Genomic DNA, 17,901 nt, shown 5'->3' with positions numbered 1-17,901 from the left:
ATCTCCCGTTATTCATACCCTTCACGGCCTTAACGAAAGTGTGACCAAGAAAAGAAAAAAAGAGAAAAAAGAAAGAAACAAAGAGACGGAACGGGAAATGGATCACTGAATAACGAAAGTGAGAAAGAAAAAGACACACACACACACACACACACACACACACGCACACACACACACACACACACACACCATAACACATACAACCATCAACTCCAATAAAAATAATAACGAGAACAAGAAAAAGAAACGAAAAGAAAAATAAGAAACGGAAAAGAATTGAAGAGGAAGAGAGAAATGTTGAAAGAAAACTGAAATATAGAAAATTTAATAGAAAACAAAAAAAGAAAAAATGAAATCAAAGAAAAAGTGAGGAATAGATGAAGAAAATGAAAATATAACGAGAATTACTGAAAGAAAAAAAAATATCGTATAATACAATAAAGAAAATTGAGGTAAAAAAATTGATAGAAAATTAATAAGAAAAACTGAAATCTAAGAAAAAAAGACGAAAAGATGAAAATTAAAGTATAAAGAGAATTACTGAAAGAAAAAAATAACAACGCACAATACCTGCTAATAACCAATACAACAGCACCTTCTCGGCTCATAATTAGGTCATTAGACAGAGGATAGGCCAGGTGACAGCCGTGTAACCCAATCAACAGGTGAAAGGTGGGCAGGTGGGGGAAGAAAGGAGAAAAGAGAAGCGGTATAAAGAGCAAGAACGTGAGGGTGGTTGAATAGAGGAGAGAGAGAGAGAATAATGATGATGATGGTAGAAAATTAATCGTTCTCTGCCTTCTCTCTCTTTCTTCTCCTCTTCTTCCTCTTCCTCTTACTCCTTCTCCTCTTCCTTCTAACATCGAAGTAAAAATGAATGGTTCTCTGCCCTCTCTTCCTCTTTTTCCTCCTCCTCCTCCTCCTCTTCCTTCTCTTCCTCCTCCTCCTCCTCCTCCTCTTCCTAATCATCATCATCATTAACATCTGTAGTTCTCTTCTTAATAAAACATAAAAAAAAAGCTAATAAAGAGAGAAACAAAAGAAGAAAACTCGAGCTAACCTTTCGAGTAGGCCAAAATTTCTTCTTCTCGCCTCGAAATGCTAATGTGTCTGTTAACCTTTGGGAGTGTCGCGGCGGAAGTGGCTTTGTTGAGGGACAGATAGAAAACAGCGTGAGGGTTTTTTTTTGTGAGGGGGGAGGGGGGTGAATGAGTAGGGGGGATGTGGGCGTGAGAGTGGGTTTTAATTTGCTCTGATTTTTCCTCTTCTAATCTTTCCTTTTCTCTTCTCTCATTTCTCTTTTTTTCCTCCGCTCCTTTCTCTGTTCATCTGTTTTTTCTTCATTTTCTGTTATTATTTCCTATTCTTTCTTTCTTTCCTCTTTTCTCCTTCATTCACTCCTCTCTCTTTTCTTACCTCTCTTCTTTCTTCTTTCATGTCATTTTTTTCCTCCCTTTTTCTCTTCTCTCCCCTCTCCTATTCTTCCTTTCTTTTCTCTTTTCTCCTTACATCTCTCCTCTCTTCTTTATCCATCCTTACCTCTCTTCTTTCTTCTTTCATCTCATTTTTTCCTCCCTTTTTCTCTTCTCTCCCCTCTCCTATTCTTCCTTTCTTTTCTCTTTCCTCCTTCCTTCACTTTTCTTTATCCATCCTTATCTCTCTTCTTTCTTCTCTCATGTCATTTTTTTCCTTTCTTTTTCTCTCCTCAATTATCCCTCCTCCCATCACTTTACCTCCCTTTTTTCTCTCTCCCTTTACACCAATACTCCCTTTCTTCTGTCTTCTCTTCTCACCTCCCTTTTTTTCTCTCTCCCTTTCTTAATCCCTTTCTCTCTCCCTTGCTTAATCCCTTTCTTCTTCTATCTCATCTTCTCATCTCCCTTTTTATCCCTCCCTTTTCACCAACACTCCCTTTCTTTTTCTGTCTTCTCTTCTCACCTCCCTTTTTTTCTCTCCTTTACAACTTTCTATCCTTTTCTTCTTCTATCTCCTCTTCTCATCTCCCTTTTTATCTCTCCCTTAACACCAACACTCCCTTTCTTAATCCCCTTCTTCTTCTGTCTCCTTTTCTCACCTCCCTTTTTATCTCTCCCTTAACACCAACACTCCCTTTCTTAATCCCCTTCTTCTTCTGTCTCCTTTTCTCACCTCCCTTTTTATCTCTCCCTTTATACCAACACTCCCTTTCTTTTTCTGTCTCCTCTTCTCACCTCCCTTTTTTATCCCTCCCTTTACACTAACACTCCTTTTCTTCTTCTATCTCCTCTTCTCACCTCCCTTTTTATCTCTCCCTTTACACTAACACTCCTTTTCTTCTTCTATCTTCTCTTCTTTCCTCCCTTTTTATCTCTCCATTTCACACCAACGCTCCCTTTCTTAATCCCTTTCTTCTTCTGTCTCTTCTTCTCACCTCCCTTTTTATCTCTCCATTTCACACCAACACTCTCCCTTCCCTCTCTCCTCTCTTCTTTTCACCTCAGTTTTTCTCTCTCCCTTCCTTGCCTTGCCTCACCAACCATCACTTTTCTTGTACCTCTCCTTCTCTTCCCTCCTCTTACCTCTCCCTCTCTCCTCACCTCATCTCTCTCCTTCCTTACCTCTCTTTCCTCCCATACCTTTCCTCTATACCCCTCTCTTACCTCTCCTTCTCTCCTCACCTCATCTCTCTCCTTCCTTACCTCTCTTTCCTCCCATACCTTTCCTCTATACCCCTCTCTTACCTCTCCCTCTCTCCTTCCTTACCTCTCTTTCCTCCCATACCTTTCCCTCTATACCCCTCTCCTACCTCTCCCTCTCCTCCCATCTCTCACTTCTCCCTCCCTTCCCTCCCTCCCTCGCCGCGTCACCTTAGGCAAACACAACCTTTTTTCCTGTTAGACGAATGGTATTATTTTCCCGGGAAGACTTGCAATAACTCATTACCGCGAGGGGGCGTAATGGATGGTGCCAGATGGTGGGCGCGCGGCTTGGCACCTCGCTGACGACTGGGGGGAGGGAGGGAGGGGGAGTATCGGAAGGGAGAGGGAGGGAAGGAGGATGGGGTAGCACATGAAGGAAAGGGAAGGAGGAGGGGCATGTGCAGGGAAGGCGGAGGGGTATGGGAATGGCTGGGAAGGGAAGGGAAAGGAAAGGAAAGGAAAGGAAAGGAAAGGAAAGGGAAGGGAAGGGGTGTTGGCTGTAGGGTATAGCTATAGGGATGGAGGTTAAAGGTGGAGGCTGAGAAGGGAGGAGGAGGTGGAGAATAGGTAGGAAAGGAAAGGGAAGGAGTGGAGGGAAATGGATGGAGAAAGATGACGAAGGGAGGAGGAGGAAAATAGGAAAAGGCATGAAGGGAGGAGAATGGATAGAGAAGGGAGAATAAAGAAGGAGGGAAAGGAGGGAGAAAAAGGTGAAAAGGAAGGGAGAAATAGAGGGAAAAAATGGTGAGGGAAGGGAGAGTAAGAGGAAGGGAAAGAAGAAGGAAGTGGAGGAAAGAAGGGAGAGAGGAGAAAGAGGAGAAAGAAAGGAAAGAGAAGGAGAAATGAAAGGGAATAAGAAATAATTAGAGAAACGGGAGAATAAGAGAGAGGGGAGGATATGAGACCAAGAAAAAGGGAAGGGAAGAAAAAGAAGAATGAAGAGGAGGAGGAAGAGAAAATTAAGATAGATGATGAAAAAGAGTAAAACAGAGAAGATGGTGATGATGGTAGAGAAGAGAAAGTAATATAGATGATGATAAAGAAGGAGATAGAGAAAGTAGACGAAGGGAGGAAAAGATGAAGAAGACGGTAGATGACGAGGGAAAGGCAGTAAAGATAATGATTAAAAAGAAAAAGGAGATAGTGAAAGTGAATGAAGAGAGGAAAAGGTGAAGGTGAGAATGATAGAAGTGGAGAAGATGGTGATTGAGAAAGAGATAGAAAAAATAGAAGTAAAGAGAGAAGAAAGGGAGAAAGAGACCGAGAAAGAGAGAAAGGGACAGACGGATAGACATGCCAGAGAGAGAACCAGAAGGAAAGGGGGGAAGGGCGAGGGAGGGAAAGGGGGAGGGAACAAGAGAGTTAAGATAAGGCTTGAAAGAGACCCACTGTAGCGAAAGAGAAATGGCTGTGGCCTCAAAGACACGTGCACGCCTTAAATTATAATACGAAAGACGTGGAAAGAAAGGAAAAAAAGAGGAAAAAAGTGTAAGAGAAAGAAAAGTTGAAAGAAAAAAAATCCACGTAAGAAGAATTGAAAGAGAGGAATCTGAGAAAAAATATTGAAGTCTTAGAGAGAGAGAGGAAGAAAAAGGAACCATAGAAAGTTAGAAAAAAGGAAATGCGGAAAGAAAATAGTGAAAAGAAAAAGCAGGAAGAGAGAGAAATAAAAATAAAAACAGATAGGAAATTTGAAAGGTCGAAAAACGGAGATAAATTAAAAAAAATAAATTGAAAGGAAAAAAAAGTATCGAAAAAACACCAAATGTCGAAAGTAAAAGATGGAGATGGTAAGAAGAATTGAACGATGAATATCATAAACGTATAGTGAAAGAAAGAAAGAATTATAGAGAGCATGTTTGAAGAAGCCGCCGGGTAAGAATATAAATAAAAAAAATACAAACCCTATCATATCTTTTTTACAAGCTTTCGGATTTCAAGACCTATTTTCTCCCTCCCTCTTCCACCCACTTCGCAGCCTATTAACTTTATCCACAAACACACAAACATCAGCACTAATCAAAACATGTCCACCCAACCTCGAAACTTCATTGCAACTTCTTTATCATCATCAACATCGTAAACTTCGGAGCTACATTGATCGTCTTTCTCATCTCTTTAGTTTTGAAATAATTTAAACCCTTAACTATATATATTTTCTTAATCTTTCCTCCTTTCCTCTCTCCCTCCCTTATTCCTTTTCCTCTCCTCTCTTAAATTTTGCCTCCATCTCGCTGCCATCTTTATTTAACGTCTCCTATTAATCTTTTATATATTGTCACTAAATTGAATCACCACCAACGCCATCTAACTTAATTTCCTGTCACCACCACCATCACCACTTCCTCCTTCACCACCATCACCTCCATCACCACCACCACCACCTCCATCACCACCACCTCCTTCAACTTCATCACCACCTCTTTTACCTTTCCCCCTCATCATCCACCTTCACAACCTCCTCCTCCTCCTCCTCCTCTGTTACCATCTTCATCATCATCATCTTTTTTCCTCTTCTTCTCTTCCCCATTCACCATCTTCATCACTGTCTCCTCCTCTTCTACCATTCTCACCTTCCTTCCTTCCTTCCTTCCTTCCTTCCTTCCTTTCCTCTCATCATTCACCTTCATCATCTTCTCAATCACTGTCTTTATCACTTCCTTCTCTTCCTCCTCTACCGTTCTCACCTTCACCTTTTCTCTTCTCCATCTTCTTCTCCTCCTCCTCCTCCTTTTGTCATTTTCTTTACCTCCTTTATTTCTATCATTCTCACCTTCATCTTTTTTCTCTCTTCCTCCACTTTCACTATCGTCTTCTTTCTCCTCCTTAATTATCATCTTTACTTCCTTCCCCTCTTCATCTACCGTCTTCTTCACCTTTTCCTCTCTTCATCTACTTTTACTATCTCATTTTTACCATTATCTTTATTACTTTCTCTTCTCTACCATCATCACCATCTTTTCTTTCCTACTCTTTTTCATCATCTACCTTCATTTTCTCTTTCTTCTTCTTCTTCTTCTTCTTCTTCTTCCTTTCTCTCATCACCTATACCACAACCCTTCCTCCTCCTCCTCCTCCTCCTCCTCCTCCTCCTCCTCCTCCTCCTCCTCCTCCACCACCACCACCACCAGTCACAACCAACACCCCTATTAGCGTCAACACCAACATTTTCTAATCATTGAAGGATAATTCGGACATTTATATCGTGTGTGCGTTAGTATGTTTGTTGCCCTTCAATGGGGGTGGACGCGGAGAGCAATAATTCGGGTGTTTTATTTTTTTGTTTGTTTTGTTGTTTGTTTCCTTTGATATGAGAGAGAGAGAGAGAGAGAGAGAGAGTAAATTATTATCTCATTGCTGTTTCCGTGTTAGCTTTTGCCTTTAATTTATGTAAGAGAGAGAGAGAGAGATTTTGTATTATCGAGTTTTGTTTTGTTTTTTCAATTTGCTGTTTTAAGTTTTGTCGAATCTTGTGTGACTCTGAATTTAGTGCAACAACAATAACAACAACAATTAATAACAGTAATAATAATAATAATAATAATAATAATAATAATAATAATAATAGCAATAACAAAACAACAATGACAACAATATTCAGGGTACTAATATTTTTTTCTCATTTTTTTCTACTTTTCCTTCTTTTTGTCCTCCTCCTCCTCCTCCTCCTCCTCCTCTCACTCGTCACTCTCACCTCTCCTCACCTATCTCATTTCTCTCCTTTTCCTGTTCTCACTTTCCTCACCTCTCCTCTTCTCTTCTGTCCCTCCTTTCTTCCCTCCTTCTTCCCTTCGTTACTCCCTCCTTCCTTTCATTCCCTTCCTTCCATTTTCCTTCCTTTTCCTCCTTTTACTCTTCCTTCCCATCTTATCTGTTTCTCCACTTTCTTTCTTCCCTCCTTCCCTCCCTTATCCCTCTTCCTCTCTGTCCCTCCTCTTCTTTCTCTCCTCTTTTTTTTTCTCTCCTCTCTTATATTCTTGTTTTTGTCTTCTACTTCTTTCCTCCTACTCCTTCATCTCCTCCTCCTCTTCCTCTCACTACTACTACTACTACTACTACTACTACTACCACCATCACCACCACCTTACCTGCACAAACACCACCAATTCCCAGGTACCTCTGTAAACAGGTTCTTCATTCCCTCACCTGTACCTTCGCACCTGTATGTCTTACCAGCACCTCTGTCGCCCCTTATCAATCACCCCGACCACGACTATCTACCTGAATTAATCACTATAGCACACCTGAGCCTTCTTACCTGGGCTTTGTCTTTTCCAATTACCTGACGACATTACTTCCTTCACAGACATATAAACTGTTTCTTATTTTCTTTGTTAATTGAGTTTGTTTATTTGTTTTTGTTTTTTTTCTTTTGAAGCTTTTTTTATTGATTTGTTTTTTGTTTTTTTCTTTCGCTTCCTTGAAATTGGTTGTTTTATTTTTTGGGGGATTGTATATTTTTGGGGGGTCAGAAATGATCTTTTTTTTCCCTTCTCCACTTCCTTATCTTCTTCTTCCTTATTTTTTTACTTATTTATTATCTTACTTCTCCTCTTCTCTTCCTCTCTTCGCCTTCTTCATTATCTTGCTCCTTCGTTTTCTCCCTTCCTATTTTTTATCTTTTTTTTTCCTTTCTTCTTTCCTTTTATTCTTAATACTCTTTTCTTCCTTCATTTTTCTCCTCCTCCTTCTCCTCCTCCTCTTCTCTTCCTCTCTTCGTCGTTGTCTTCATTTTCTTGCTCTTCGTTTTCTCCCTTCTTATTTTTTATCTTATTTTTCCTTTCTTCTTTCCTTTTGTTCTTAATATTCTTTTCTTCTCTCCTTTTTCTCCTCCTCCTCCTCCTTCTTCTCCTCCTCCTCCTTCCTTCTGATGTCATTTGCTATTTCCTCTCCCTCTTCCTCCCTCCCTCCCTCCCTCTTCTATCCTCACCTCTCACCTCTCCTACTCCTCTCCCTCCCTCCCTCTCTCCTCCCCTCCCTCCCTGGCACTGTAGTTGGCACCCCTTCACCGTTCCGTCAGGGCACTGTTGCCAAGTCCACCTATTATCCAGTTAAAGTATTGCCAACATCCCCTCCTCTCTTTCTCACCTCTCCACACACTCTCACCTCTCCTCTCCTCTTCTGCCTCTCCTCTTTCTCTCCTGTCTCCTTGTTCTCTCTTTTCTTTCTTTCCTCTTCTCTTTCTTACTTCCTATTTTGAACTTCTTCCTTTCGTTCTCTCTTCTCATTTTTTCCCTTTTATCATATTTTCCCTTTCTCTCCTCTCCCTGTTCTTTCCTGTCCGCACTCCCTTTCCTTCACCTTTATACTTTCGTTTTCAGTTATTTTCTTTTCCTTCTTTCATTTCCTCTATCTCTATCTCTCTTGTTTGTCTACTTATCTATCTTGATCCACGTTTTTTTTCCTGTAACAATATTTCCCTCTTTTTATTTTCCCCTTTTTTCCATTTTTTCACGTCTTAACTGTTTCTTTTTTTGTTTTTGTTTGGTTATATTCTTTTTTTTTCTTTTCTTTACTGGACAGCGTGTTTGTTTTCCGTGATTTTCCTCGAGTTTCTTCCGCTACTAACGAGACAGATATGACAGGTAAACACACACACACACACACACACACACACACACACATACGCACACACACACACACAAACAAAGCACCCTGCCAACACATTATAAACCATCCACCAAGCAGGTTCCTTCCCCCCTTTCCTTCCCTCCCTTCCCCCTTCCCTTTCCCTCCCTTCCTTCTTCCCTTCCTTCTCTTCCTTCTTCCCTTCCCTCCCTTCCTACCCAGCCACCTCTATCCACCTCTTCCCTTCTTCACTCCACCCTTCCCTCCAATGTTACCTCCACCGCTCCCTCCCCAATTCCTTCCCCTTCCCTCTCCCCTTCCTTCTTCCTCTCCCCTTCCCTTCCCTTTCCCTACCCAGCCAAACCAACCCCGACCCTCACCCTTCCCCCTTCCCATCTCCATTCCTTCCAAGCCAAGACCCACCTATGCACCACTCCTTCCTACCTCCCCTACCATCACCCCCCCTGCCCCCCACACCCCCTCCCTGCCAACGCCCTGCCAGACACAGAGGCCATAATCACCGCCGAGTCGCCAGATCTACGAGTCGGTGTGAAGGGAAGCAAATTACGAACTGATATATTCATCCTCCTCCTCGGCCCTTTAAACTGCATGAGCCACACCGACGAGACCGCTAATTTGCAAGGCGGAGGAGGAGGAGGAGGAGGAGGAGGAGGAGGAGGAGGAGGCGGGTTACTGACAAAGAGGGAGTTAAAAGAGTAAAAAAAGGACAAGGAGATAGAGAGAGAGAGAGAGAGAGATTATCGCTATAGATTGTATACTATATCACCCAAGGCAAAAACAGAGAGAGAGAGAGAGAGAGAGAGAGAGAGAGAGAGAGAGAGAGAATAATGGATGTAAGAAAATGAGGAGTGAAATATAGAACCTTGAGACAAGACAAGAGAGATAAAACAAGAAAAGAAGAAAGCGTGGCTGACATTTCAACACAAGAGAGAGAGAGAGAGAGAGAGATTTAAATAATGATAATGTAACCCCGGAAACAGCGAAATTAAAGTAAAGACGAATAAAAATCAGAGTAAATGGTTTTGAAATAGAAAGAGAAGGAAAGAAATGAACAAGAATATCCCAAAAATGTGTAGAAGAAAGACACTAGCATGGAGAGAATAAGACAGACAGATACAACACGAAACTAAGAAAATAAAACTGCCAAAGGAGAAAATAATAAAAGATAGGGATGAAAATTTTCCACTGGGCGAAAATAAAACGAAAAAACACGCGGTTAAACCAAATTACACGAAGACAAATTTGAACAAAACGTAGAAAGATAAAAATAACATACAACCGACCGATCGAAACGAGTTCAAAACAAGTAAAAAATAAGTAAACTACGGTAAGAAAATAATAGTAATAGCAATTTAATAGAACGACCAAAGCAACTTAACTCGTATAAAAATAAAAGCAGAAATCTAAAGAAGTGATAAAACGACTAAAAACAACTAAAATAATAAAAAAGAATAAATAAAACCAAATAAACCAATGAAAGGAATAAGAAAGTAAACACACACACACACACACACACACACACACACACACACACACACACACACACACACACACACACGAAAAACTAATATATCCATCCACCTCCATCTTACCTTCCCCCCATTGCCCAGGTAAGCCATACGCCCAGGTAGAGCCACACGGTTGCCTGTCTCAGTGCCTCCTCTCACCTATCTCGGCATCAACACCTTAATGATTGTCCACCTGGCCCCCCAATTAACCTGTCACCTGGCCAGCGTCTGAGCTAATTACCTGAGCCTGCCTGAGTGGAGGATTAGGGGGCAGGTGTGAGTGGTCTGGAGGAGGAAGAGGAAGAGGAGGAGATGAAGTAGTTTAAGTAGCAGTAATAGTAGTAGTAGTAGTAGTAGTAGTATTTGGAAGAGGATGAGGAGAAGTAGGAAGAGGAGGAGGTAGATGAGGTGAAAATGATAATAATAAGAAGAAAAGAACGTCGTAGAGAGTAAAGAGAGGAAGGTAAGGAAGAAGAGGAAGAAGAGGAGGAGGAGTAAAATAAAGAGATGGAGAAGTCGAAAGGGAAACAGAGGAAGAGCAAGTGAGAATGATTAGGAAGAGAAATAAAAGGCAGATGAGTTAAATGAGGAGGAGGAAGAAGAAGAAGAAGAAGAAGAAGAAGAAGAAGAAGAAGAAGAAGAAGAAGAAGAAGAAGAAGAAGAAGAAGAAGAAGAAGAAGACGACGAGGAGGAGGAGGAGGAGGAGGATCAACAAAGTGAGGAGTGATAAGGAACTCGACTTCTTGATAATTGATGGCTTCAGTCTTATAAATGAACGATGATTACCTCACTCCACCCCTCCCTGGCTACCTCTTAATCTGCCTCCTCTCCTTACCCTTCATCCCACTCCTCCTCCTTTTACAATTATCATATTTCCTCTCGTTTCTGTATTCTTGCCCTTTCTCCTGCTTTTTCGCGTCTCTATTTCAGTTTCTTATCTTCATCTTCCTCATTCTACTTCTCCTGGTCATCATCATCATCATCATCCTATTACTGATCTGTTCTTCTATTTCTCGTTTCGTTCAGTTCAGTTGTTAAGTCAGTCTCTCATTTATCAATTCTCATCCTCCGCTTTATTCTTCTCTCCCTCCTCCTTCTACTTCTATTCCCTCTCATCCTCCTCTCTTTTTCCTACTTCTATTCCTTCTGTTTTCCCTCCTTTAAAAATAGCGGTCATGGTAGTTGTGTTACCATGATCGAGTACCCCAGTCAATCACTAAATCAGTCAATCAATCGATCAATCATTGCAAATAACAGGTAGAAACACACTCACCTGCGGCCACCATGATTGAAAACTCCAATCAGTCAATCCAAACCAACCAAACGATCGTCCAATCAATCACTCAACCAATTCAGATAACAGGTAATAACAAACAGGTAGGATCACACACTCACCTGCAACCTCCATGATCGAAAACTCCAATCAGTCAATCCAAACCAACCAAACGATCATCCAATCAACCACTCAACCAATTCAGATAACAGGTAATAACAAACAGGTAGGATCACACACTCACCTGCAACACTCTCTTGGACAGCCCCGTCTTCTGGGAGAGCTGCTTGAGGTCCTTGGCGTCGGGGTTGTGGTTGATGGCGAAATAGCTCTTCATGGTCCTCAGCTGGTGGTGCTTGAAGGAGGTTCGAATCCTCTTGGTCCGCACGCTTTGGCAGGGGGTTCCCAAGGGCCCGTAAGCTCCCTCAAGGTCGTAGCCGCCGGGGATATCTAAGGGAGAGAAAGGGAGGATGTGTTGGTTACTCCGAGGGTGGTTTTGGGGATAAAGGAACGGAGGTAATGAGGGTTTAAGGGAAGTGTCTGAGGGAGGTAACTTGAGTAAAGGGAAGTGAATAAGGGAGGTAAGATGGGTAAAGGGAACTGTAAGAGAAGTTAAAGGATCAAAGGGAAGGGATATCTTAAGGGTAGGTAAGGGAAGAATGCATTGGTTACTCCGATGATGGTTAAGAGGGTAAGGAAAGGGAGGTCAGCAAATGGGACTATGTACGTAGAGGTGAATTTAAGAGACCTAGGAACATAATGAAGAAAAGGCATTAAATCACATAAACAAGGACAAACTGTAAAAGCAAAGGGTGAAAGAGTGAATATAATGGTTAACTCTAGCATGTGTGGTGGACCGTATAGTAATGAGTTTAGAAGATGCAGGTAAACTAAGCTGAAAGAACATTGCCACAGAAAAGAGAACACACAGTTGAATCAAAGGATGAGAGAATCAATATCATGTTAAACTGCTGCATTCGAAAGTTGGACAGTATAGGGATGAGCTTGAAAGATTAAGAAAATGCAGTTGAAAGACTATTAGTTAACAAAAACGGGGAAATAGTTATAAAAAAAAGTTGTTATAGAGTGTAACTAAAGAAAGGGATGAAAGAATTAAGACACGGGTTAACTCTTGCATTAGAAAGTTGGACTGCATAAGAATGAGTTTAGGAGCAATAGGAAAATACCGTTGAAAGATCTTTAGTTCACAAGAAAGTGGAAATACAGTTTAAAAAAATGTCTTTGAGTAAACAAACAAAAAATAGGGATGAAGTTAAAATAAGTTGTTGATTCTTTTTTTTTTACAGCAGAGGAGACAGTGCAAGGGCGTAAAAAAAAAAATAATAATAATGAAAAAAAAAGCCCGCTACTTACTGCTCCTAAAGAGTGAGACTATTGGTGGATAAATATAAACATCACATAATAACAAAAAAAACATAAAGTAAAAATCCCTTGCAATGAGTGATGTATGAGGAGGTGATTAAGCGGGCACGGTGATTGCTCCTGTTATTAGTGAGTTATGGGAAAGTAATGCAGGAGGGGCCGCTGATAACTCCTGCCGTCATGAAGGAGATAAGGTCTGGGTCTTAAGCGATTTGCATGGGATAATGAAGAGCCCTTACTTATGGCTGTTCAGATAAGGGAGAACGTAATGTTTGTTTATGTAGACAAATGCGAATGGTATTAATATGTAGATGGCGAGTTTAAATCATGTTTGTGCATAGATGAATTAATGAGAGAGAGAGAGAGAGAGAGCACGTCACTAAGTATGCATAAAGGTAAAGAACATTATCATCTATGAATGTGGGCTATTATTTCTCTCTCTCTCTCTCTCTCTCTCTCTCTCTCTCTCTCTCTCTCTCTTCCCCTCCCTTCCCCCGTGACCTTGGAAATAGGCGACTTTTGGTACACAGACTTGACGGAGAGGAGACGGAGAGGCGACTGGTAGCGGGGCGGGGCGGGGGGGCAAGGCTTTCGTACCCTGGGGGAGACGCACGAGCTAGGGGGCGGGGAGAGGCGGGGCGGGGCGGGGCAGTTGATATTCTCCAATGATAATGTTTTGAGCGTTTACTGTGAGCGGGTTGATGGTGAAGCGAATCGGGTGAGGGATCAATGCAATACTATAGTGACATGTGTTGCGGGAGTTCTTGTTTGTGTTCTATGTGTTGTTTATGTGTTGTGTTTGTGTTGCCAGGTAAGCTTAAAAACACCAGATATAGGTAGATATGCGGAGATGAGTTACTGTGTGTGTTGTGGTGTGTGTTTTGTGTTGTCTAATGTTGGGTGCGGATAAGGTTAGATAAGCTTCATAATTCCAGGTACAGAAATGTGTGTTGTGTGTTGTGTGTGTGTTTTGCGTGTCTGTGTTATCTGAAGATGTGTATGACTTAACAGGTGAGCTAGAACACCAGGTAAAAAAAGGTAGACAAGCTGGAAAGTGTTTTGTTATGTTGTGTGTGGGTCTTGCATGTTTGTGTTGCCTTCTCTGTGTGTGTGTGTGTGTGTGTGTGTGTGTGTGTGTGTGTGTGTGTGTGTGTGTGTGTGTGTGTGAGGCTGCTAGGTAAGATTAAGAACATCAGGTCCACAGACAAAGAGACAGACGTGAAAAAAGTGTTGTGATATGTTATGAGACACCTTTTAGTCTGCTCTCTTGCTTGTTAACCTGCATCCCCTTTCACTTTCTTTACACCCAGTACTTAACATCTCTTAAACACACATCTGAGGACCCACTAAAGACTTACCTGGCGAATACGTAACACAGGTAAACCAGGTAGCACACATCCACTCAACAGGTAGAGGTCAGGTAAGTGCTATTTATCGCCACCAGGTAGTAACATTAACACCACCACCACCACCACCACACACCTGCCCACCACCTGCCCTCCTCGTCCCACAAAGCACAGGTCAACCTTGTAATACCTGAGAGGGGGAGGAGGAGGAGGAGGAGGAAGACAGCTGCACCCCATTTCTACCTCGTCTCCTCTTTTTACCATCATCACCACCATCATCATCACCACCACCACCACCACCACCACCGTTACCGTTTTCAATCTTCGTCTAATTCATATATTAAAAAAAAGAGAAAGGGAAACATTTTACCATCTATAGACATTCATTTCCTTTATTACTTTGTCCACGTCAGTCATTTGTCATTATCATTATTATTGTTTTTAAGGAACAGTTAGTAAAGTCTCTAATTGTGACGTGTTGGCTTATCGTGTCTTTGTCTATCTTGATTATTGTTCCTGATTGGCTTAATGGACCGTAAATATTTGTTGTAGCGATAATATCAGTGGTAGCAGTAGTGGTAGTGGTAGTAGAAGTAGTGGTATTAGTAGTAATAGTAGGAGTGGTAGCAGTAATGGTAGCTATTATTGAGGAGGAGAAGAAAAAGAAGAAGAAGGAGTTGTTTTTTATGGTCTTTTGGTTACTGTTTTGTCTCGAAGTAGTAGTAGTAGTAGTAGTAGTAGTAGTAGTAGTAGTAGTAGTAGTAGTAGAAGGAGGAGGAGGAGGAGGAGGAGGAGAAGAAAAAGAAGGAGTTGTTTTTATGTTCTTTTGGTTACTATTTTGTCTCGAAGTAGTAGTAGTAGTAGCAGTAATAGTAGTAGTAGTAGTAGTAGTAGTAGTAGTAGTAGCAGCAGAAGCAGTAGCCCCAACTCAATACACTCACTGATTTATTCACCCGTACTCATCCTCGCTATGGACGCCCCGGGCTCCTGGCATGTCTAATTCACCTTAATTAGTATGCACTGATTTGCATACCTGTGTATATATAAGCTCGCGGGTTTTTCTCTCGGCAGGCAGATGCTAATTTACCTGTTCCCTCAGCCGTCTTCTTATCGAGGCTTTTTACGAAAGAAATCGAGAGCGAGTTACAAGGTGGTGGTTTTCTTTATTTATTTATATAATTATCGACACATGGGGTTATTTGCTGATCCAGTTAATTATAGATATGTTTGCCTGTCTGTCTGTCTGTCTGTCTGTGTCTGTCTGTCTGGGTTCATTTTCGGAGGTCAGTTTCGTTTCTTTGTCTGTCTGTCTGTCTGTCAGTCTTTCTCTTTGTACCAGGTTCATTTTGGGAGGGGTTGTTTTCGTTTCTCTGTTTGCCTGTCAACCTGTCTGTCTGTCTGTCTTTGCCTCTGTCTTTATCTTATTTCTCTCTCTCTCTCTCTCTCTCTCTCTCTCTCTCTCTCTCTCTCTCTCTCTCTCTCTCTCTCTCTCTCTCTCTCTCTCTCTCTCTCTCTCTCTCTCTCTCGCCATTCATCGGCTCATCTCTTTATCTCCGCCCTGTCCAGCATCCTTATCTCCCTATCGCTTGTCTGTCTGTTTATGTATCTCGCTGTTTATCTCTGTTTTAATCGGGCCATGAATCAGAGATGCCCCGCGGCCCACTGTTTAGAAATGCATATGAAAACTCTCTCTCTCTCTCTCTCTCTCTCTCTCTCTCTCTCTCTCTCTCTCTCTCTCTCTCTCTCTCTCTCCTCTCTCTCTCTCTCTCTCTCTCTGGTATCTCATTTAGTCGTCTCATTTCTTTCGTTTTATCGCTGCTTCCCTCATTTATCGCCATTTATCTCCCATTTCTCTATATTTTCTACCTCCTTTTTTTTCTCTTCTTCCACCTTCTCCCTCGTCTTCCTTTTCTTTCCCCGCCTTCATTCTTCTTGATTTCTCTCTCTCTCTCTCTCTCTCTCTCTCTCTCTCTCTCTCTCTCTCTCTCTCTCTCTCTCTCTCTCTCTCTCTCTCTCTCAACAATGTCCAGGAGTGAACTAAAGATAAAAAACAACAACTATGGAACAAAAACAAAAATAAAAGTTACTCCTTGAAGCGAGAAGAGAAGCAGAGTAAGTTTTTGTAACCTCAGGACATCTGCCAGCCCTGAGAGAGAGAGAGAGAGAGAGAGTTATTGTATCGTTTTAATATTTTTTCTTACATTTGTCATTCACTTACTTTTTTTTAAGATTCACAGTTTTCTTTATTTTCTCATTTTTCGCTCATTTTTTAACCTTGTAAGTAATTTTTAGGTTAAGTTTATCTGTATTATCATTATTGTTACTATTGTTGCTGTAGTTCTATTTCTTTCCTGTTTTCCTATTCATTCATATTGCTATTGTTATTGTATTTTTTTTCGCATTTATATTCGTTTCCATTCACACCTTTCGTAATAACAAGAACGTTTTATCAATCTTTTTTTTACCTTTACCGTTCCTCCATTCACTGATTTCCCTTTCTTTCATCTTCACCGTCCTTTTTTATCTTTCTTTTTTTTTCTGTTTCGTCCGTGTGAGTGAGCGCAATCCCGACCTCTTCCGTCAAGACAATCTTCATTTTCTTCATATCATCTTTCTTTAATATTTTTTCAGGGGTAACTGTACTAATTCCATTGTTCCCAGGTGTCCCTCCTTGCGTCAACCCGGTACCAAGGTGGAAACATTATAACATTTTTCTTGAACCTTGCATACCCTGAGGCCGGAGGGAGGGAGGAAGGGAGGGAGGAAGGGAGAGAGGGAGAGGAGAGAGCACAGAGGGTTTAGCAGTGTAACATTCTTTAATAGAGAGGGAGGAAGGGAGAAAGGGAGGGAGTGAAGTAGGGAAGGAGGGACATGGAGTAGAAGAAAGGGTGGGGGAGAGAAAGGAGGAGGAGGAGGAGGAGAGGAAGGGAAGGAACAGGAGGAGGAGGGACATGAATTCTCCCACCACCACCACCACAACCTTCCACCACCACCACCACCACCGTCAGCACCGCCTCCTTGTCATTCACCCAAGGGCCATTAAGGTCGGTTGTGACATCTCTTTTTCCCCGCCTGTTGAGCCGTGTCGGAAAAGTCTCCTCGTGGGCTGGGGTTCGAGGCCATTATAGCATCACAAATAATGGGATCTATGCACACAAAATACACTGGTCCCTTTCAGCTTGTTTCTGTTGTACGGGAGTCGGAGGGCGCGCCGGGGGGTCGAGGGGAGCCAGGGACCAACTCAAAGCCAGAAGGGGACCCGGGACACCACCGTATTCACTCACCTTTTCACTCATTTCTCTTATCTCACCGTGATTTCCCAAGGTCCCTGCTGCCCAAATCCTTCCTGAGGGTCTCCTGCTGCCCTTGTCCAACCCGCGTGAGGAGGAGGCGATTGGAAGAGGTGTTTCATGTGTGTTTTCCATGTGGTTTACTCGCGGCGGTGGTGGTGAGTTCTCGTCTGGTGTTGATGGGGTGGCGGTGATTACGGGCTCGTGGGCGGGTGATGACAGGGTGTGTTGGTCCGTGGTATTGACAGGGGGAGGAGGCGCTGCTGGTGGCGTTGACGGGGCAGGGTTGAGGCGCCTAATTGCAGGTTCGGTGCCGGAAAATTGGTCGTGAGTCTGTTCCACTTTTGATCTGCGGCCACACAGAGACGGCGGCCCGCAAGGTGGTGCGGGGGCCGCTGTTTTGTGGGCGCTGATTTATGGTTTTCCGGTGCTGTAAGGTGGAGGAGGAGGAGGAGGAGGAGGAGGGATGGGTGTGTAATCTTTGCGTTAATAAGCAAAAACAAAGTACACTGTTTCATGGATGCAATTTTACCTTTTCTGTTCCTTCACTTTTTTCCTCGCTATTAAAATCATCCTTCCTCTAGACTCCTTTATGTTCTTGTGTTCTCTTTACCTGTATGTTCTTCTATTACGTATTCTTGCATATTGACCTTAAGAACAAAACGTTAAATATCTCCTTATCGGCTGCTTATGTTCTTGTATTACGTTATGTTCTTGTGTTCTTCGTTCTTTGTTCCTTCCTTTACAATGTTTCGCTTTTGACTATAAGAACAAAAAGTTGAAATCTTCTTGCAGAGTCTTTGTTATGTATGTTCTTGTGTTATTTCTCTAACC

At 42.1% G+C, this 17,901-nt stretch overlaps 1 protein-coding gene across 6 annotated transcripts in view; it reads right to left on the bottom strand.

Annotated features, from left to right (window-relative positions):
• The window catches only part of LOC126999320 (LIM/homeobox protein Lhx9-like), a 161,264-nt gene that overhangs the window by 20,504 nt on the left and 122,859 nt on the right, over nucleotides 1–17,901 (bottom strand). For all 6 annotated transcript variants that reach the window (XR_007753233.1, XR_007753234.1, XM_050861773.1 and 3 more), the window contains exon 6: nucleotides 11,293–11,498. Coding sequence is in view for 4 of the 6 variants with exons in the window: in XM_050861773.1 (XP_050717730.1) it covers nucleotides 11,293–11,498 (206 nt within the window). In the remaining 2 variants the exon portion in view is untranslated. The remainder of the gene's footprint in view (nucleotides 1–11,292; nucleotides 11,499–17,901) is intronic.

The sequence above is a fragment of the Eriocheir sinensis genome, chromosome 16, assembly GCF_024679095.1.
Source record: "Eriocheir sinensis breed Jianghai 21 chromosome 16, ASM2467909v1, whole genome shotgun sequence".
Lineage (NCBI taxonomy): Eukaryota > Metazoa > Arthropoda > Malacostraca > Decapoda > Varunidae > Eriocheir > Eriocheir sinensis.
Note: the sequence above shows the minus strand (reverse complement) of the source record. Positions and strands in the feature narration are given on the sequence as shown.